Here is a 21,839-nt window from a genome sequence, read left to right on the forward strand (position 1 = left end):
GGTATCCTTCTTGTCTCTAAAGACTATATTAAGCTATAAGCTATTTAGGAATCTGATTGTAGTCTAAGTGGGTTGGATTTACCTGAGTAGCAGCAACTTAAGTGTGAAAAACCTGCTCTCTAAATGTATTAACATTTCACAGAAGGTGAATGAGCAATATGGATGACAGTGGTGTGCACAGGAAGACCCACTACAATGAAAGTTTGAACAGCTTCTGCTGTCAGTTCTGGACCCAAGAGGCCAGCTGTAGTATATATAAGAAGTCTTTTATTCCCTTTGCTATTGAGCTATTTGAGCAATAAAGTCAATCAAATCAAATGGTATCCGACACATTTTTAGCATGTGCACCGTTTTAGTACCTTTATTTTGAGATGCTGTGCACAAATAACTAAAGGCATAGCAGTTGTCTCCATGTATCGCTGTGCCGTATCTGGTAAAGGAATAATTACATAATTGGATTGAGAACGATGATCATAAAAGAAAGTCAGTTAATTTGCATTTTCTCTCTTTCGTTGGTTCATTATTCCTCTGCATGTCTATTATCTTTCAGATGCAGGAGCTCTGGGGACATTTGTTGGATAAAATGCCCCCTTATTAATATTCAGATGGTGCGATGGGTCTTCAGTTTCTTCAGTCTTTTACATCATAATGCAGATGTCCTCGCTCTCGCAGAGGAAACTGCTCCCACTAACTGATGAGGCTGCTGTTTCTCTCCTATCACTGCATCCAGGCGGAGTTATTTCCCACTTTCACCTGAAGCAGCCAAAATCCAGATCCTGCATCCTGTGAAAACCCCTCCGTGCCTCCACCCAGCCGGATCTGGATGTGCTGACGTGTCGGCTCCTCCAGCCCAGTGTTCCTGCTCCAGCAGCCGGATCTCGACCGTCAACAGAACTGCCAGCATGGCAGCAAAACACTTTTACAGACAAGGCTTTTTATTACTTTTATTCAATTTTATTTCCACCGCAGCCTTGGAGAAAAGGTTCTCCGACCTGAAGAGATGCGCCGATCAGGAGTGCAGCAGTAAGTTTTACGGCTCGTCGGGACTTGAAGGATGCAGCCCTCCCCATCCAGATAACACAGCTAGCAATAAACTGCGCCTTATCGCTTGACCTGTTGCCAGCCGATATTCACGACCCGGATAACCTTCAGCGCCTGGTCCGACGCTGTGGGTCCGTGGGCCGCTCATGAGATCAGTGCCGCCCTGTGTGAACATTGGTCGGCGGCACGGAAAGGTTGCTCCCCCGGACTCGGCTCTTGTTGGCCGGCTGCCTGGCAGCTCGGGCCTGGCCAGCTCGGTGGGCAGAGGGAGCTAACATTAGCAGCTAATTAGCCGCCGGCCGGTGTTACTTCACATTTGGTACCTGGAAAAACCATAAGCCAACAAAGGCTAACATAGTCCGGACCTCGGTAGACTGCTGCTAGCCACATTAGCTCAGCTGTTTTGTTTGTTTGTTTTAATCTTGTAAAATCTTGTTCACGTTGGCTACATCAAAGTGCTACTAGCTTAGCAAACTCCCGAAACAACAAACTAATAGACCGAGGTGAACTTAACACTCAGATATAAACAATCCAAGGCTTCAAGGCTTGAAGTCACTTGATAATGTGTGATAAACATTTACCCAAAGCGTTTTTTTTCTGTCTAGGTGATAGGAAATGACCTTACTGATGTCCTGTAATTTCATAGATACGTAACTTCAGTTTTATAGCAACAACATCAAATAAAAGTTGCTGCTTCCTCATCCAGCAGGAAAAGCTCAAGCCGGCCAGTTACTCAGCTTTTTCCCGTTTAAAGCCAAATCCTGATACTGAAGACTAAAATAATGAGACTGTGGTTTGGAAGACATTCAGCATTTTACTATTCTGCAGACGTTTTGATTAGAGGCCTGGGTTTCTCTTTACGTTTTAGTTTTTATCAAAACGGCAGTAAGTTATGGCTAAAAAAAATGATAAATATTATAATTAATAATAATAATAAAAGCAAGATAGCAGAATATTTCATTTAATCTCTGTTTGTTGTGTAACAACACATGGGCCAAATGCTGAAAAACAGACAAACGATTGACGATTAATAGCTGTGAATCTCCAAAATTGTCTGAATCATTGGAAAACTCTGTCGGGACGTTGAATTTTATGCTATGTGGAAAAAGCATATTAAAGACAAATTATTTGAACCATACGTAATTCTTGGTATTTTGCCTTCACAGTGCTTCTGTGTCGGGGAAAAGCTGTGAAAGATTTCTCAGGACCAGATTGTAGGTTCCTCTCATTTAAGAAATCAGAAACAATCTATGTATACTACAAACTTGCAGGAAGAAGTGCTGACCTTTGGGCTGGAAGTGTAAGTATCACTGCCTGTTCAGTTTTGAAAGACATCTGGGTTGGCTTATATAGCTTTAACCTTCAACAATCTTACTCTTATTTTTATCTATAGGTCGGAAGTAACTTTGGCTATTTCCCGAAGGATCTTCTTGCAGTTAACCACCTTTATACAGATAAAGAGCTTGAAATTCCAGCAGAGGTATGAAAATATTTTAACTGAATCAAAATACAACATAGCGTTCAAACTATCAATGTAGAAGCATTTATAAATCCAAATTAATCGCTTATCTAATCATTATTATTAATTTTTTGTTTTCTTTCCAGGAAACAGATTTTGTCTGTTTCGACAATGGATTTGATAAGTTTGACAATTATGACATAGATTTACTCTTAGGCTCTTCAGCGGAGGAGAATGACAGTGACAATAAGGGAATGTCTGATCAAATACAAGCAGCAGCGGACACTGAGAAAGAACCAACAACATCTGCAGACGTGACTGACAGCAAAACAAAAACAGAGCATGAAGAAAACTCAGAGAATCCTAGTAAAGTCCCAGAAGATCAAAGTGACTCTATACCTGATCTTGAAGTGGCAACTGAACCACCTCCTAGAAATATAGTAGAGTCTGATACAGAAGCTACATCTGATTTTAGTGAGACAGCTGAAGAAATTGAGCAAAAAAACACAACAGGGTCTGTTGAAATTGTTTTGCCAGAGAGGAATGAAACCAAAGATGAGTTTGCTTCAGGGAACGAACCGATCTCCATTTCTGAAGAAGTGCAAATCCCTTTGTTGAAGACTACCTTTGGAAATACCTTTGATGCTGTCACCACAGATGAAGAAATCACCAAGAATGTTACTCCAAATGAAGAGGAGGAGACCAAAGATGTGGAAATTCTCTCTGAAAATGACAACAATGTGAAAGAAGAAACTCCACTACTGACTTTTTCTGAAGAAGCTGTGAACCCTCCAGCTTCTGATTCTCTTGAACCTCAGGAAGTTCCTTTGGCAATACATGATGATAAACCACAGGCAGCAGAGGAGAAGAACATGTGGGCATCGATTGGCGACGCAGTTTTTTCAGTTGTCACAGGGGGAGAGAAAACACCAGAAGTTGTGAGTTCAGAAGAGGACGAAGATGAGGAGGAAACACAAGCAGCTGCAGTTTTTGAGGATGAAGTAAAAGATGCAGAACCACTAAAGACACAATCTCCAGAAGAGCCAGAAGACATTGAAAATGTTCAAGAGCTAGATCCCATTTCCAGTGCTGTACCAATAGATAACAAAGAAACAATCAGTGATTTTGAAGTTGATGAAAGTGATGGAGAGGTGATACAACCTGAGCAAGTTCCGAATCAAGCATCAAAACCCGTAGACAATGCTCCACCTAGCCACCACCAAACAGTAGGAAGCACAATACCAGTGCATCTGGTACCACAAGAGGATACACAAGATGAAAATGCCTCTATTTCAACAACAAATCAAACAATGGATCACAAAGAAGAGGACAGGGAGGAGTTGTCCAACGATTCAGAGGACAATGTGGATATCCAGGACAGAAGTGTTGCAATGGACCATAAAGAAGACATGGATGCCCTGATAGAAGAAAACAAAACAACCACTGATCAAGAATCAATTATCTTTGAAACTGAGGAATATCAGGACCTGTCCACCGAAGAGACGCAGTCAAGGCATTTCGATGTCCAAGTTGATGAAAATACAGTAGACCACAGCTTGCCTGGGCATATCCATGACCATTTAAACAATGATTTTGAGAATATCAGTCAACCAGATGTATCTGTGGACCAGCCAGAGATTCTTGAGGGAGTGCATAAAGAGGAGAGTGAAGATGAGGAAGGTGAAGAGCCAGAGGGTGAAATTGCTGAAGAGAGGGAAGAATTACTTGAGGATGAAAATGCACTTTCATCCTCTCAAATAGATAAGCCAGACTTGGACAAAACCTCACTTGAAAGTGGACCTCCACTGTCTGCGTCAACACCCGAGCCAGAGTACAGTGATAGTGTGATGAGGCTGACTCTGTTGCGAGACCATTTCACTGAGGAAAAGATAGAGCAGCTCCAGCGGCTTCTAGGTCTGAAAAATCTCTACAGACTGGAAGCCATGTTTTTTGATCTGGACTTGGAATTGCACGCTACGCGTCTGTCACATGTAGGAACTACGCAAGATATTGAAAATACACTCGAGAGCATCCTTGAAGCCTCTGAAAACACCATCTTAGATGAGATCGAGAAGATGCTGGACAGCCGTACCCCAAAACATAATTATAACCCCACCGCAGACACAAGTAGTTTGGATGAGGAGACTGAAATACTGGATGACTTTCAGGAGCTTGCTTTCAGCTTACGTCAGAAATATTCAACAGCTAGTGACAGCACGCCTTTAGCGACAGAAGAACCAACTGGTATTGACCAAGGTATGTTTTTGGGTTTTTTTTATTTGTATGTAATATCTTATGTAGATAAGGACTGCATATTCCATTTCAACAACTAAAACTTGGCTCTTCACAGACATTTTGTGCAGGCAGATGTAAAATGGCTGTATTCAATCATCTTTCAGGGTCTATTGCATGTGAATTTGATACTCTGCCACAGCAGAGGCACATCGCTGAATTGACCTTTCAGGGTCTGTTCAGACCAGTGTCTTGTTTCGAGATTGGTCCTGACAGACAGTCAAAAGGGAATGCAGCTCATACCTGGCAGCTCAAAGTGAACTCAGTGACCATTCGTGATAAAATTTCACTTCTCTGCCAGTGCTGACTTGCAGACCCTGTTACACAAACAAGATACATGTTTACATTGGGCCATAGAAGATGGTGGCCCTGGCTATTTGATACCTAAACATTTTTTGAGGAATTGCCTTATGTGGGTCTGTTGGGGTTTTTTTTTGTTTGTTTGTTTGTTGGTTTTTTTTGTAATTTTGCCCCACTCATTTGGCATAATCAAATAATCAATTCAACTGTACTCAACTTTGTTTTTTGAGGTTCTGTGCACTGAAGTGAAACAGGGTTCGTTTGGTAGCTGATACACTGTTTCAGCTGTTGGAGCTATTTGATGCAAAGGTATTCCCTGGGTGCTTTGCCTGATGTCTGCCTTGCTCTTGTAATTGGATCACCGAAAACAGAACAGTGTGTTAACAGGGCCAGCTCAATTGCAAATTAAGTTTGAAATAATTTGGGTCTGGGTGAATTTCAATGCTTTTCTCACTTTAAGGAGACCACACCTACTGCCATCCATTATGTGTAAACAACGACACATTCAAAAAGACCAAAACGAATTATCCTTTCACAAATCAATGCTTTGGTACCCAGGATATTTACAATGTACCTGCAGAACAGCTTTCACGAGTAACCAATTTTGTTTTTCTCAAATCTTTTCTGCTCAGATGAAAATCAATTGGATGTTAGAGAAGAAACATCTCAAACTGTTGAAGAACACCCGGCTGACAGTGTCCCTCAGTCTGAGGATGAAGACAACCTCACGGTAACAGATGATGTGCCTGCAGTAACAGTGGAAGAGCAAATCATTTTGGACGAATTGCCACCTGCAGATGTTAGCATGCAGAAGGATGGTGGACACTTTAATAAAAACAAAGACAATCAGCCAGGATTCAGTGCATCAGACAAGATGCAGAAGGTCCCACAAGCCACTCTGGAAAATCCTTTAGACATGGGCCTTGGTGTGGAGGTGAAGCACCCGTCTTCAGGTTGGGCATGATTTAAAAAATTATTTACTTCAGTCAAGGAATAACCTGGTTTTGTAGAATTTATTCATAATCACAAGACTTAAGTATTTAGGAAGCATGAAATAAAAAAAAAAGATAAAATTTAGTTATACATCCTATTTATTGAACCAGGATCGTTGGAGCCATTGGAACCAGTATCTGAAATGAACGAAGAAGAAGTGGGATTATTCTCAACTGGCATGGTTTATATGAGTTGCATCATTTCTGCTGCCCAGATTAAAATTGAGGAGTGGACCTCTGTGGTAAGTCCATTCAGAGTTGTATTTATCCTAATTTACTAACTCATGAGTGTAACTCACCTATTTGATGGGCCCATCCTGTGTTGGTCCTGTTCTTAACCAGCTAATAAGAAAAACAGAAACTCAACCTTGCTTCCAGATTTCTTTGGAAGGGTGCAACAATATTAAAGCACCATTATTTTGGAGAGATTAATGTATGTGGCCTATTTAGTTTAATTCAATTAAGCGCCCACCAACTGTCCTTCCGTTTGGGAGAAGTTGGTATTTCCGATTTCACCTGAAAGCACCACGGCCCTCCCTCGGCTGAAGTTCAGATCAGCTGGTGTAGAGCTGGCTGCTAACAGAGAGCTACATTCTGCCACAAAATGCCGATAATTGGGATAAAATCGTAAAACAGACTCGGTGTTTTCAGACTAATTTAGCCCTTCAATCGCTTGTTGTTCAGCCACAGTTTAGCCTCCAGCTTGTTTTTTTTATTCTATTCCGCAGTGAATGGGAAGCGACGGCTCGTCTTTAGTTACTGTCAGCTGGCTGTTGTTGGCAGCTCTGGTCGACCACCTGTCTCCACCATCGGACTTTGGCAGTGATTAAAAAAAGACGCGTTGTTTTTATTATTTTCAGTCACCGTAGGGCTTTATCGGCTAACGCTAGCTCACCGGCGGATAACTCTTGAGGGAAGCTAGCCCGCTAGCTAATCTGTCAAACTAGCATAACGCCACTTGTGCTATTTCCGTTTATTTCTTTCTTTCTTTCTTTTTTTTTTTTTTTTGGAAACGCTGTCATGGAGAAAGAAACAGTAACCCGATCTGTAATGGACCCGGAGCATGTTTACATGTTTTTTCTGAAGGAGCTGCAACATGTAAGTGAAAGCCTGAGCCCGCCGGACTTTCCACGTTTTCATCGCGCTATCGTGGCCTGCTGACGTGTTGTAAGCATAAAGCAGACAGACTGACCTGTAAACAAGTTCGTGTTGTAACGGGCTGCTCCGCTTCCTTCTTCTGAAAGGCTTTTTCTGGATACTTTAAAACTGGAATCCACTCAAAAATTGTCACAGTTACAGTGCTTTGCTTTGTCCACACTGGATAAGTAGATCCATGAAGTGCAGCTGGCAGGAAACGTTCATATTTGTCTGAAATAAACTCCTTAGCAATACAAACCTTTGTGATTTAGTGATTCCGCTGAAAAATGGACCACATCTGGCTTGTATTTGTAAATTGTGGATGTCAGCAGACATCTATAATGTGACAGCAGGCTCTTACTCTCGGTCTGACTTAGTGGTGTAGTAATGATAGTGGGAAAGGCAGGAAACTTGTAAAAGGGATTGTGTGTTGTGTGTTTATTAGGACATTGCTCTATGCGCTGAAGGACTTGTCATAGTTTGTTGTTTTGTTTACATAATAGTCTGATCTGGTAACCTTTATTCTCAGTGGTGTCAACAGTGACAGCTCAGCCATTAGCTGAGTGTAAGTCTAGGGGTTCTTGTAAATATAAACCAGTCTCTTATCAGTATAGCAAAAACTCTTTAGTTTGATACAATTCTGCCACAATATTATTTAGCATTTTAAATATCCTATTACATATTTTCAGTCATTTATTTGATGGAAAAATAAAATTTTACTGTTACACTTTATTCATGAGCATTTAATAGTTTTTACCCTCCTCATTCATTCCTAAACCTATCCCTAAACATGGTGGTTGGCCTTTTCAGGTGATTTCACTCCTGCCAGAAGAGTGGAAGCCCGGGGAGACCTTGTATGGCTGTCCTTGGGAAGCAGTTCTCATCACTGCTTTTGTTGGCGTTGTGAGTTTCACCCTCTTCTTCTGGAGGACTGTCCTGTCAGTAAGTATTGTAATATTGTTTCTCTGTTTTAAATCTATGCATGAGCAAAAATATTACTTGTGCCCCCCCCCCATCATTTGCACGTAATGATATTGCTGTGACAATTATTTTAAGATTTGTTCATAACGCATGATGTTTGTCTAAAATAATTTTAGGTGAAAAAGAGAGAGTATCTTGGTAAGTATTTCTTATCTTGTTCATATTCTCTTTACAAAATGGAGACTTCTGAAACTTAACTGATGTTGTACTTTGTTTTTTTGTGTTAAAAGTGGATGAAAAAAGCCTGAAAGAGCAAATTGAGGCACTCAAAAAACAAAAGAATGATGCTCTCACAAAAATGTCAGAGCTTCAGAAGCAGGTGAGATATTTTTTTTTTTTTTAATATTACATTCATCTGTTAAAGTTTTCCTTAGTAACTTTTTGATTGTTTCTTATTTTTTCGTCTTCTTCCTAAAGACAGAGAAACTGAAAGAAAATCAAAAGCAGTCAAAAGAAACAGTCACTTGTACAATGAAAAGGTTAAAAGACCTGGAGGTAAGCACTAAGGAACAAAGTATTCAGTATTTGGCCATGCATGGTTTTTTGATGTTGTTTTTTTGTAAGGAAGTGCACCCATTGTGTCTGGGTTTTGTAAAATGGCCTTATGTTTGTTAAGGAGTTTCTGTCATTATCTTTTTATAGGGAAAGGTTTTGGAGGCTCAATCCCAAAATGAGCAGATGGCAGAGGAAAAGAAAACTTATCTCAAAATACTGGAAGAGGAGCGGGCAAGTTCTGCAACTTATGAAACCAGGGTAATTGTTAACTTTTGTTGTTGCTTTTTCAAATATTACTTGAATCGCCATCATGAGATCCTTGTTTACTTGTTTACTTTCAACAGATTGAGAAATTAGAGAAGTCAAATGAGAAGCTACAGCTAAGCAGAAAAAAAGTTCAAGAAGCACTTGCAAAGGTAGAGGTCCCTGCAGTTTTGGTTTTGAATTATTGTGAGCTTTCAGTTTAAGTGTGTCTAATAAGTTGTTTTTTGACCCAGACAACTGTTCTCCTGGATGAAGCGAAGATTCGTGAAGATGCTCGAAATGTTCAGCACAAATGTGTCGAAAAAGAGTATTCAGCTCTAAAAGAAGAGAACAAAACAGTGAGATTACCTTTTTTATTTATATTTTTATTAGTTAGTTTCTGTTAGTCTGGGTTTATACAGAAACTTTTTATATATGCTTTACAGAGGGATACATTTCTTGTGTATCTTTTTAAATAAAGTTAGATTCAGATACATTTTTGAAACAAAATTGACTGAAACTGGATGATTAAACAACATGTTGTTTTCCTAAGGCATTTGTTTGATAATGTTAACTATTTTGATTTTGTTACTTCCTGCAGCTTAAGGCGACAATTAAAGGTTGGGAGGACAAACACAAGGAGCTGAATGACCAGATAAAAACCTATCAAAAGTCCCAAAAAGAGCTGGAGGACTCTGTGGTACTCAAAGATCACAACGTGGAGGTCAGTCTGTTTTAGTCTGTAGGAATATCCTGTAACATTGTTCTGTACATATTAGTCCTTAATGCCAGTCAACTTATTGGCTCACATTACACAAAAATGTTCCTTGGCAGGTGCTCTCTGAACTTCTGGCAGACTTGGATGCATGCGATCTACAAAAAGGTGATGTCAAAGTTTTAGCCAATGGTGAAATAGCACCTGGTAAGTCCAATTTTGACAAGGCTTTAGGAAACATTAATTCACTTCCAAATACTTACAACAGTCAAGTTAAAGGCCTTTTTGTATTGCACAGATAAGAAGACCGTTGTAAAAAATAGGATCAAACAAATGATGGATGTTTCCCGGGTAAGCTGTCAAGATGATCATTAAATTGCATGCAGTCAAAAAGGTATTAAACTACTTCTATGGTGATGTTTCTGATTTTATAAGTTGTCGTGTCCATGATTCATACCCAGGTCCAGACCACTCTGACAGTAGTTGAAGAAGAGCGAGATCGCTTCATGACCAAACTGCTGAATGAAGAAAAGAGTAGAAAAGCTCTGGAAGGTGCGGTGATCGTGTTTCTTTTGAAATTCCTTTTCTTTCTTTCAACGTAACTTTTTGCTCTTAACTAAACATGCTGTTGTATTCTGTAACAGAACAACATCAGGAGCTGGAGCACGCAATCGCAACCCTAAAAGTGAAAAGAGCCATGTTGAAAACCAGTTCAAGATCCTGCAGCAGAAAAATGAAATTATGGTTGAAATGTACCAACAGAAGGAAAATGCTTTACAGCAGTAAGTGAAGCCTGCAGTCACTGAATAATGCTGTTTCTCTGTTTCGGGCTCATACTTAAAACAGTTTTTATTATTTATTGTGTGGAAGATATAATAGTTGCAACACTATTGGATGTATTTCTTCTTCACTATGACGATAAGGTGAAGATTAAGCTGGTTTACAAAATCATTTTGAGCATCTCTTGAATACGGTGCATTTCTGTGGCTTCACAGGAGATTAACAAAGGAGGAGCTGGAGCGACGCAGCAAAGAGAATCTATTGTCAGAGGTGGGAGGAAAAGCTGTTGAGGCAGAGGAGCAGGTTAAAGTCTTAAGGCAGCGCATTAATGAAATGGAGGAGCAGATGAAGAAGACTGAGGAAGTCTACAAAGAACAGGTAGACTCTAGTTAGCTTCTTTAAGTCAGAGAAACAAATCTTACTGTAACTAAATTCCCTGACTGAATGTGTTTTTTTTTGTTTATTTTTTAGATAAAAGAACAGGAAAACAAAACACATTCAAACTGGGTATGTTGCACTCAATGGCCAAATTTATACACACGAGAAACACCATACATGGATACTAAAGCATAGCTTTGGACTAATGTCTCTTTTTATTTGTCTGCAGGTGAATGCTCGTAATGCAGAGAGGGCTCTAAATCAGGAAAAGCTTGAATCATCAAAGCTTCGTGAAAGGTAAGTATGTTACAGTTCAGCACATCGGAAGTTTAACTCTATTAGCCAAAGACAAAACATTCACTGGTTCCAGCTTTTCCGCCTTTGTGTGAGGTTAATTATGATTTTAAACGGGATGTCTTTTTGATAAAGTCAACTTGGTCCATAGAAAACTCTTTCGAGAATTTTTCACATTTCCAAATTTGGAAAGACAAAGTAATAATTGAAAATATTACAGATATTTCAAACCAGAACTTTCCTTTTCCTCCCCTTCACAGACTCGCTGTACTGACCTCACAGCTGAATGAGCGCCGTGCTCCTCTCTTCAGACCAAACTCTGGACAACCTGCTGGGCCTCGCCAAGGTAAACAGGCCACACGCTTTCCCTGCTCTTTTCTTGTCTGGACAGTTTGCATCCTGCTGAACTTCATGCGACATGAAGCGTCCTATTTTCTAATACATTTCTTCTTTTTTTTTAATTCAACAAAATCTGTCTTTTCAATCTGCCTAACTCTCTGTGAGAGCCTGGCAAGAGGACCGCGTTACTGGGTCAGGTGTGATGTGTAGCAGGCTGTATTTTTGTCCTTGAGTAAATGGATGGTTTGATCATAACAGGTGATTCATATGGTCCCTCTCCTGTGAGTGGGGGTGCCCCATCCCCTCCACTAATGATAGAGGGTCCCAGACGCCCTCCCTCTGCCCCTGTGGGCCGAAGAATTGACCAGTATGGTGAGTCCCTGTGGATTCCTCTACCCTCTTTAATTTTCACCACAGTTGGACATCATCCTTCTGCTACTACTTCTAGTCCCTTTAATCTTTGTCTTTCATTCCTGACTTTATTCCTTTCTGCTCTTTCACTTTTCACCTTTTCTTTCCCTCAAGTGTTTTTATTTCAACCTTTTTAGAAAATTCCTTTTGAAGAATACTTTTCTTGTTTTGCTGTTGAGATGACATTCATCCATTGCATGTGTAAAGATTCTGGAAACACTCTTTCAGTCACCTTTTTCTGGTTTGTTGGTGAAGAATTTCATTTGAAACAGATATTTTAAGGGCTTTAAACTCATCCAGGGTGCTTTGTTCTTAGCATCGTCTTCATGGATCACAGAGGACCGGTCTTTGCCCTCGTCATGTTTTCTTTCTCCTCCAACTGTGTCCTCCCTGGAAACGTTCTCTAGTTATTAAGGATTTCCATTATTGATCCCCCCCCAGGTCCTCGACCTCCATCAGATCCTCATGGCCGTTACCCTGAAAACAAACACATCCCTGGGATGGGTATGTTTCTTGTGGCCTCAGAAACCTTAAAGCAATGGTGAAGTGTTGGGTTTGCTTTTAACACCACTTTTTTCTGCTTTCAGACATGATGGGCCCCCGCAGCTCATCACCTGCCAACATGGATACTTCGGTAAGTCCTTTTTAATAACAATGACTCACATTTTTAAGATATCTCCTCGCCTTTCGTCTGTAGACCTAAAATTCCTGCTTACATGTCAATTGTGTATGTCCTTGTCCAAAAATCAGACACAGGCAGTAGATCCACAGATTAAAGCAGAGACTCAGGCTGAGGTCTCTACCGAGAGTCCAGAGGCAGTGAGTATAGAGGCTCCACAGCACAGGTGTGAGGTGTTTGCAAGCAATTCCTCTCCTGAAGCTGGATTTGGGAGGAGATTTAAGGCATTTTGCTTCACTGGGACTGACTTAACTTTCTGGCTGAGTGTGTGGTTACACCTGTTCTCACAGCACTGCATCAGTCATTGATCCTCTTCACGAGAACTCAGTTTATGTGTTTTGGGAAATACTGGGTTCTGTACAGGAAACAAAGTATGTGTGTCAGAGGTTAAAACGTGGGTTTATTTTTCCTCCAAAGAATGATGGTGTGTGGTTACTGGTCATGTGATTGAGCCTGGCTGTGAATGCACTTAATGTTGGAAGAAAATTGTGTGGTTTGTGGACGTCCTCACTGCACGACTAAAATTTTGAGGCGTATGTAGTCATACACGAGAAAATTCCTGCGACTGCACAGCACATTTCATCTTATGTCTTCATCTGTATCTTGTCAGGGACCTGGATCCTTCCTAGCATCTCCAATCAGAGATTCACCTGGCCCCGGGCCTCATGACCCACTCCTCCCGCCTGGACCCCACGGCCGTGTGCCCCTACCCGGAGCCTATAGACCTCCACGACCCGGCACCTACCACCTGCCACCTGGTGCTCCTCCTCCAAACATACCTCCACCTCTTCACGGGCCTCCGCTGCCAGCTAATGGACTCTCAGGCATGCCTCCACCTGGACCCATGGGAGTCGAGTTTGGACCTCGACCCACCAATGGACATGCATTCCACCCAAGGCCCGGACCAGGCCATATTGTTGATCCCCGGGGTCCACCGCCACCACATTTCCGTCCCCCTCCACCTCATCACTTTGGGCCGATGCCTCCACCACACAGTATGTTGAGTCTTTTCCTTTTTGCACGTCATCATTGATTTGTTTCATAAACAAAAGTAGACTTAACTTTTGTGCACATTTTATCATGACAGTAATACAAATAAGAAAAGAGATGATCACTCCAATTGTAAATCATGCGGATGGTAAAGAGTAAATTATATTGGAAGAACCACAGAGTTAGTTGAATTGAATTTCAGCCGCTGCTTGTTATCTTTAATATTTCTCCTCTCATTGGTGTTGTGAAGGTGTCCGTGGGCCTGTTGGACCGCGTCCACCCATTCCTCCTGACATGCGCTTCCCAGGACCACGCGATCACACAAACCCACCGATGGACCTGCCTGCAGGTATCCCACCCCACCCTTTACATCCTGGAGATGCTTATGGTCAGGCTCCACCCAGTGCCCTCCAAAACTCAGCAGGAGCCCACAGCGGCTCTGGGCAGGATCTGCATGTGAAGCAGGAGGCTCCTCAGGACTCAGTGAGGCCAGCAATGGTCAAGCCTTAAAGATGCCTTCAGCTACAGCAGAGAACTTGAACAGCCTGTTTCCTGAACCCCTCACGTAACAAACCAGATCCAGTCCAAGTGCAGGTCATGATTATTTCATTTTTCAGTTGTACAGTAAATATAAAAACTGCAAAGATTTATTAAAAAAAACATTGTCCTTAAATGAAACTATCAATAATTATGTGTCTGAAATCAATATGAGTTGAAAGGGTTACCACTTTTCTAAACAGCTTATTGTGCAATAACAAGACGCCAGGCAATTTCCATTTGTGTTGATCTTTAAAAAATACATATAGCAGTAATTTTTTTTAAAAAGCAAATTTTTTTTTTTATGTCATTTCCTGTGGAAATTATTTTAAAAGGAGGGAGGTGTAGCTTCTAGTATTTCAAGGATACCTTAATTTTCCCAAAGTCTTTGCTTTAGAGATAACTTTAAAGCAAATGTGTAATTTGAAGGCCAGATGTATAACTTATTTTACTATGTCGGTAGAATTTTAACAATAAAGAATGTAAAAGTTGTTGGTGTTATGTTATCAACTGGTTACCGTTCACTTGGAGGTGACACACAGTCTAGATGTGGAATGTGTGTTATGGTTTTCATAAGAAAATAAGGGATACATCTGTGCTGTCTGAGATAGAGGCACTAATTATACGACTGATGGTGTAGACATGTTTATTAACTCAAAAGCTGCATGTATCATTTCGTTTCTCATGCTGAATGCGTCTAATTGGGCAGAATTGTGCTGCTTCGTGTAATTTTGTACTTCTGTATATTGTCAAGAAAGGCTTTTAGAAATTCCTCCGTGTCCAAAAAAACTTGAAAATGTGGCCTGAATTCAACAACATTCAACTCTCATCTTACTGTGACAACACATCTCTTATCGTTTTTCATTAGGACACTTCGCCTCAGGACTGTTGGTAATGTCGCATGTGGTGTTTGAAATGTCTCATCCCGAATTTCTCCAAATTTCAAAGCAAAAAACCATAGATTGTCAGTCCGCTCAGAAAGAGAAAAAGTATTTACTTTCCTTGTCTTTAGTTGTATCTCGCCATGCAGGTAGTTCTACTTTGAGTTGATTTTTGCATCCACCACGGAAACAATGTCGTCTATAAAGTAAACAGAACTGAGAAATTACATTTGAAACAGTTTACTGGATAATCCATTTAAGTTAATGCAAACTATTTACAATTTTCTTTCAAAAAGTTTGTGTAATCTTTGTATGGATCAACACAAGAGTAAATGGCTTTGAAATGAATGAAAAATCTTTGGAGAACCTCAGCAGATGAAATTGTCTTCTCAATCCACCCTTTGTGTACATTTAGACTTAAAAAAACAAAAAAAAGTTTTTCTGAGGAAGAAATTTATTGTATTGAGAAATAAAGTCACTTTGTGAGTCTTTTTGAGAGCTTGAAAACCAACAGCCCCCATCTTATTTCTTAAGGACTGCTCAAAGCCTTGAATTTATATTTAGAAGATAATGTGTCCTCAACCCTTATCGGAGCTACAGTGAAACAAGACCAAAGCAGTTCAGTTCTGGATAAAATCTTCCACCAAACTGACTTTTTGGTAGTTTATTAGAAATGAAAAGCATTGTAAATGTTTGATACAGTTTCCATTAATCAGCCAGCAAAACGAGAGCACTCAACATTTCTCAGTTCTACCACATCGTAGCACTTCATACATACATATACACAGTGAACTGTATATTCATCAGTTAGTGTATCTTACACTTAGTCCTGAATATCGAAATGTTACAAAAATAAAATCTGAAATCAAAAATTACAATGTGTATTTTTTAGTGAAGAATGTGTGCAACATCAGAATGGGAACATAAAGTCATAGGCAGCATAATTTCTTTTGTAAGTCCTTCATGACAGGGCGATGTTAAATTTCAAAATAAAGGTAGAGGGCTTTTCTGAGTAGCAAGTGAAGAGAGGCAATCCTTTGACAGTCAGACCAAGAGCACAAATCTGACCACCATTTTAGTAATTTATCTTAAAAACACCTAATAAAACACACTAAACATCTGCAAAGTAAAACTAGATCAAAAACAGCTGTAATCCATTAAAAAAAAAAAAACGGACTTGGAAAAAAGATGACGTTAAATATCTGAGCCTCAACCAAAGGCTCACACTGCACAGAGTACACATCCACAGCATGCAAACCGTGCTGCATCCAATTTAAACTAGAATGATTTATAAAACTTCATGCAACAGTATTTAAACATAATAAATTCAATAGATACTAAGGAGTGAACACTAATTTAGAAACGGTCAGAATGTCATTTAATTAGTATTCAGTCTCATTCATTTGGGCTAATACAGTTTGGTGTGAAAATTTGACATCTCCACCAAATTTTGTGAGAAAATGCCAAACTGTTCAATGTAATGCAGAGCACCTTATTTATATTTAACATACAATTGCACCATGTAACATAAATGCCAATACCATCCATGACTTAACACTAAACTGTTATGGAGTCTGGAGCGCGCCACCACCGGTGATTTATTTTCAGTCAATAAATTTAACTAAACACACACGACAGCACGTGTGTCAGCTGCTTTACATTAAAGCTGCCTTTATTGAGACACAAACAAGTAATCAAACGACTACATGTAATGTGTTGTTTAGTGTCTTGCTGCTCATTATTTGGATTTACCACCGGCAACTCTACCAACTTAGTTCACTCATCAACTTGTTTTAAGTTGCATCAGGCAGCTGGTGTCACTGTCCTACCTGCTCAACAGCAGGCGGCAAACAAGCACTGTTAGGTGGACAAAAGGAGCAAGAGTCCTGATATCATTCTTAAGACACTTATTTAAGAGGTGATAATATATTTATGTTGTGTTTACTACTTATAGTAAGGGGTGTAGGTTAATAATCAAGCAGGAAATACAAAATGTCAGATGGGATATGATATGCAGAGGAATAATTTAGTTATTAAATAACCTTTTTAAAATTAGTTTTCTGATTGCATTTCAAATTTCAATTAAGTGAGACCAAATAAAAGTGACTTGATTAAAAATAAATGAGATTCTTTTTTTATGTGATGCAAAATTTAAATGCTAATTTTATCATTCAGTTTGCAATGTTTTTAAGTTGAATGATTTTATTTGAATAGCATTTCAGCACACTCAAGACTCCATAAACCATCCTGGGCTATCGTTGACTTGAAGAAAGCCCTTCTGGTGTGTTAATAACAGACAGACACCAGTTTTCATCGGGGAATGGCTTTCCGTTGACTTCCCACTTTTTTGGCAACTATTGCTGCTTTTAATGTTTATCTGAATTTAACTTCAGTTCAAGGTTCAAAGTCCAATGACTTTATTAAGTATTTAACTCAAACTAAGCACCTGACAGAACTCACATAGTCCTGTTTCCCTACATCAGTGCCCAGAAGGAAGACTAAAGATGAGGTGGTTTAACTGATTCAGACCACTGCTGCTTTATGAAAACACTCCAGCTAATAAAACACCATTATTTTTGAGAAGCTTTCATGTAGCTGATGGAATATGTGTTTCATAATAAATTCAAAAGACTAGAAAAATGAAAATGTGGCGGTGGCAGCTGATGCAACTCATATTTGGCTCAGATCCGTCTCCTTTCTTCTTACACTCTGGATAACTGTGGGGGGAAACGGCAGAGGCCATGATTTTAGTATTGCTGGATGTGATGTGGCAGAACACCACAGCTCGCTGGATGTGGATGTTTGAGAGAATAAAAGGGGGAGTGCAAAGTTCAAGGCTCTGATTTAACTGTCTTTGTGCAATGTCTGATGAAGATGGAGATAAAGTGGTTTCTTTGTTAGAAGCTGCAGTTTCTTCCTCTTGAAGTCTGTAGGTTTCTTGTACCTGAAATTCATGAAGATAAAGTTTGTGCTTTCACGGTCCAACACACATTAAAGACAAAACATTTTGGAGAGTTGTGCACGAATTGACTCACAGTTCAATTACGATGGGTCCTGGTTTGATCTCATCCATTTCCATGAAGGCAAAACATTTTGTGCTGGTAAACCTCTTTTTGGGCTTGTAGTGCTTGAATTCAAAGAAGATAGCTGCTCCTGGAGAAAGTTACAGAAATTAATAAACCATGTGAATATTACAGGACACTTTGGGATGTCTGATAGGATTGATTCACTTTCCGTTTGTTCTAGATTTTAGGAATGTAATATGACCATTGCATTCATTCATAAATATCCTCATGATTTCCAAATTCACATTAGCTACAGTGCACACAGCAGATTCTACTTGGCAGCTTCAGCACTTGGCCTCTGCTTTTCTCTGTATTTTGCACCATTTAAGCATTAATTGGCTCTTAAAACTGGAATATGCTGCTGAGGCCACTTTGATGATACTAGTTCCCAAAACAAATATGAAATTAACCAATCACAGAAATAATTCAACAAATTACCTTTTGGTAATTTCTCCACATGTCTCTGGATCTCTACGTCCACACTGAAATGAATGTAGGTGTCCTCCTTCCTGGTGGCCACAGGAGTGTCCTGCACTGGGTTCAAATCTACACCGTTCAAATCTGCAGGGAGGGAGGACACACAGAGGATGAGGCGTAAGCAAGAAGTTTGCAGATTTTAAGATTTCAGAGCAACACAGGCAGCTGTGGAGCAGTATTTCTGTAAGAAAACAGCAGAAACAAAGTGAGACCAGCAGCTTAAGAAGTTTTCACCACTTCACCAAGCTGAAGCTGCTGTGTTAAACGTTACACACGTCAGGTCACTATGGGATCAATACCTTTGACACTAATGGTCATGTAAGGGTCGATGCACTGCCCAGCATCCTTCAAGCCAATTTTTTCAATCTTTATTGTAAGAAGTGTCATTCCTGGCTCAGATGGTAACCGTGGCAACAAGGTACCTGAAAAGGACAACAGTTAAAGGCATCAACAGTTACCATAACAACAGAGGGTGACATCACCTGAGATCAAGGTGTAACCAACAACCATCAGCCAATGTCCTCATCAGCACACCAGTCACCAACTGGACTGCACATTATTAGAGTTGATGTATTTATAATATTAAATGTGGATTAGAACGACTTTAATGTTAACTGCTGGCATCTTTTTTTTTTTCACCTATACTTTTTTAGCAGTGGTTGAATCCTTGCTAACACTGTGTTGGGAATGTGCTGAGCTCATTATTAACCTAAAAACAGCTGTTTTACTAAAGGTATAGCTACGGATACTATGTGACCAAAACTAATGAAACAAATGGTAACTCAGTGAAGGGGAAGAGACATCAGTCCTTCTGACGACAGTCAGCATCTAAACTTAGAGACATTACAGTCAAAAAGAAGCAATTGATTTTAAAATCAATTTGTAAGCTGTTCAATTAGATGTGTCATCTGAGCTACTGGCTACATTTCCACTGGGAGGCTACAATAAAAAAAAAACCCGTCTGTCATGCGATAGAGGGCAGATTCAGATGGGGATCATCTGTGGAGCAGTACAGTACCTTGCGAAGCTGCAAGTGAAGCGCACGCGATGAAGCCATGCACAGCACCGACACACCGACAGAAGGAACAAAGAGACACACAGTGAAACTGCCCTCAAAAACAGCACAAAAATGACACAGCCAGGCAAACAGCAGATGCATTTTGTAAACTGTGACGCGCCGTTACCAGGGGCGCGTTGGGGGAAAGCCTCCGTTGAACCTGCTCCTGCTGCTGCATCCTCCTCCTCCTCCAGCTCCAGGTTCTCCTCTTCACCTGGAGCAAGGATTTTCCTGACAGGGAGGGACACAAAGTTTAAGCATTTGTCTACAGATTAGATGCACACAATGAAAGCAGAGAGTCGCATTTACACTATCAGTCTTATAGACTAAACACTAAACTAAAATACACAAAATATCGATCATGCAATAACATTAGATTTAAAATGATGTATTTACCGTAAGGGCACTGGCTGGACATCAAAAGGAAACTCTTTGTTGTAGGTCAATATACTCTTAATTACTGTCGATAAATGGAGAGAATTAAGTGTAAGAGAGAATACACATGAGAATTAATGCACAGAATCTTAATTCCTCTTTACTGGCTTCCAGTTTCTTCAGGTCTTCTAACTTGAATTCTTCCTTTGACTGTGTGCACTGCAGGGCAGACGACAGAGGACACATTAAACATCTTTAGTTGACTTTAGAAGCTCATGTCCTTTGTGACAAAAGGACACGGTTTATCCATCAACAACAGTTTTCATTCATTATGTTTGGTCTAATAAAAACTATTTCAGATTTAATTTAAATAGAGAGAATTTTTTTTTCCTCCAATATACCAATTTTAATTTTTACTGAATTGGTGTTTTGTATAGTTTTTAATACGGGTAGGCTTTTGCTGCAACTTTGTCTACATAAAAAAAAAATAAAATTAATTTGTGCTGGTGTATTATTTCTGCTCTGAAACAGGTTTGGAAAGATAAATACAAACCTGTAAACTTGCGCTTCTCATTTCCAGACATGTTGCAATCTTTCCTAAAGTTTTCTTGGAAAAAAAAGGTAAAAACAGAGTGGAAAGAATAGAGGAAAAAAAACGTTAGTTAACGAAAAGTACCTGACTTTTCTCTCTGCTGGTTAAAGAGGTGCAATGATTTACCTTCTGCTCCTCTGTGAAGTCTGGTGAATTTGTTGCCTGGACTTCTTTCTGCAGTTGTCTTGCTAAACTGGATCAAACCACAAAAACACAGAAGTGCATGCAGATGAGGTTCAATTGAAAACTCCTGAAGATGCGTGTGCACTGCAATAATGCATCCCTGCGCCCCCTTGCGGTCAAACAGATGAGGCGTGAAGACCTAGATTTTGTTATTAAGCCGTCTGAAATGAGACATTAATTGGCTGCCAAAGCAGATTGAAACCTGGAACAACTCTGAAAGTGAGGATTGTCCCTGAGAGCAGGAAACATTCCTCACCACAGAGATGCAACCCACCCATAACAATGAGAGGGTGTGGCTGACTATTTCTCAATACTCTGAGGAATATTGGCCCGTTTCTGTGCTGCATGACACATAATGAAAGCAGCAGCTCGCTCTGGTTCTCCAAGGCCGGCTCAGGGAGCGACTCTCTCCCAGCTCAGGCTCACTGAAGCTCGGGATGCAACATGCACACAACTGCCACATCACGTCATGGATGGGTAGGGTTTATTTACTGACTGACAGCCCCGGGGGCTAACTTCTTGGAAAGCACAGTAATGCACACACTGCCTGCTCCACATCGCTGCTACATCCCTGCAGAATGAAACACAGTGATCACAACAACCAGCTGACTGGATACACATGTTGAATGCAACTTACATTTGGTACTCATCTATAGCCTCCACTAATTGTCCCCACGAGTCAAAGTCTGTGCCTTTCCTAAAACTGGCGTGCCATTTCTGAATAGTCTTGTTGACATCAGACATTTTGGCGGGGCGGGAACCGGCGGCGCTCTCAGGCCAGCATAGCCGAGGAGGAGATTCATCTACGGGGCTCCGGCGACTGCAGCGTCGTCATCCAGGTTGTCTGCCGTCCAGAGGCGCACAGACACAGACCGGTGACACCCCGACCAAGCCCTTTCTGCCTGCTCACCCTCGGATCGCATCCGCACCACGGAGGAAGTCCCGCCCGGAGCTCGAGGTGCGCGCGTTTTGGGACGCGGGGTCGCCCGATTCAGAGACAACAGAGCGCCTGGTGGGCCAAGTGGTGTTCAGTTTAAAGCTCCCACTATGTTTCCCCATTATAGAGACACACTGAGGTGGCTAGGATAATCAATTCATCATTTAAATGGCTAAATGTCAAATATCTCGCAGCAGTTTCTCAGTTGC

General features: G+C 40.5%; 2 protein-coding genes across 4 annotated transcripts; one reads left to right on the forward strand and one right to left on the reverse strand.

The window, feature by feature from the left end:
- The first annotated feature begins 815 nt into the window (after positions 1 to 815).
- Positions 816 to 14,554, forward strand: mia3 (MIA SH3 domain ER export factor 3). The gene is given in 29 exon segments (XM_029496001.1): positions 816 to 1,023; positions 2,208 to 2,341; positions 2,435 to 2,521; positions 2,647 to 4,756; positions 5,725 to 6,045; positions 6,196 to 6,326; positions 8,032 to 8,163; positions 8,319 to 8,340; positions 8,433 to 8,521; positions 8,620 to 8,697; positions 8,845 to 8,955; positions 9,042 to 9,113; positions 9,195 to 9,299; positions 9,542 to 9,664; positions 9,775 to 9,862; positions 9,954 to 10,006; positions 10,117 to 10,207; positions 10,300 to 10,320; positions 10,323 to 10,437; positions 10,651 to 10,813; positions 10,907 to 10,942; positions 11,043 to 11,110; positions 11,368 to 11,453; positions 11,705 to 11,818; positions 12,299 to 12,361; positions 12,445 to 12,491; positions 12,608 to 12,676; positions 13,147 to 13,531; positions 13,777 to 14,554. Coding segments are annotated over 29 exon segments (5,295 nt in total). The 5' UTR covers positions 816 to 902; the 3' UTR covers positions 14,037 to 14,554.
- Positions 14,555 to 15,402: 848 nt separating this feature from the next.
- aida (axin interactor, dorsalization associated) lies at positions 15,403 to 21,601 on the reverse strand. 3 transcript variants are annotated; one of them, XM_029496002.1, is made up of 11 exons: positions 21,331 to 21,601; positions 20,637 to 20,703; positions 20,472 to 20,525; positions 20,083 to 20,137; positions 19,940 to 20,003; positions 19,671 to 19,774; positions 19,505 to 19,513; positions 18,786 to 18,908; positions 18,448 to 18,570; positions 17,980 to 18,097; positions 15,403 to 17,888 (listed from the first exon to the last, which is right to left on the reverse strand). In XM_029496002.1, the coding sequence occupies exons 1-11, from the start codon at positions 21,435 to 21,437 to the stop codon at positions 17,789 to 17,791; spliced, it is 924 nt and encodes a 307-aa protein (XP_029351862.1). In that variant the 5' UTR covers positions 21,438 to 21,601; the 3' UTR covers positions 15,403 to 17,788. The 3 variants fall into 3 exon arrangements, with proteins under 3 accessions (XP_029351862.1, XP_029351864.1, XP_029351863.1); XM_029496003.1 differs by lacking the exon at positions 19,505 to 19,513 and having other exon boundaries at positions 15,404 to 17,888; XM_029496004.1 differs by lacking the exons at positions 18,786 to 18,908; positions 19,505 to 19,513.
- Between the last annotated feature and the right edge of the window lie 238 nt (positions 21,602 to 21,839).

The sequence above is a fragment of the Echeneis naucrates genome, chromosome 24 (genome assembly GCF_900963305.1).
Source record: "Echeneis naucrates chromosome 24, fEcheNa1.1, whole genome shotgun sequence".
Classification (NCBI taxonomy): domain Eukaryota; kingdom Metazoa; phylum Chordata; class Actinopteri; order Carangiformes; family Echeneidae; genus Echeneis; species Echeneis naucrates.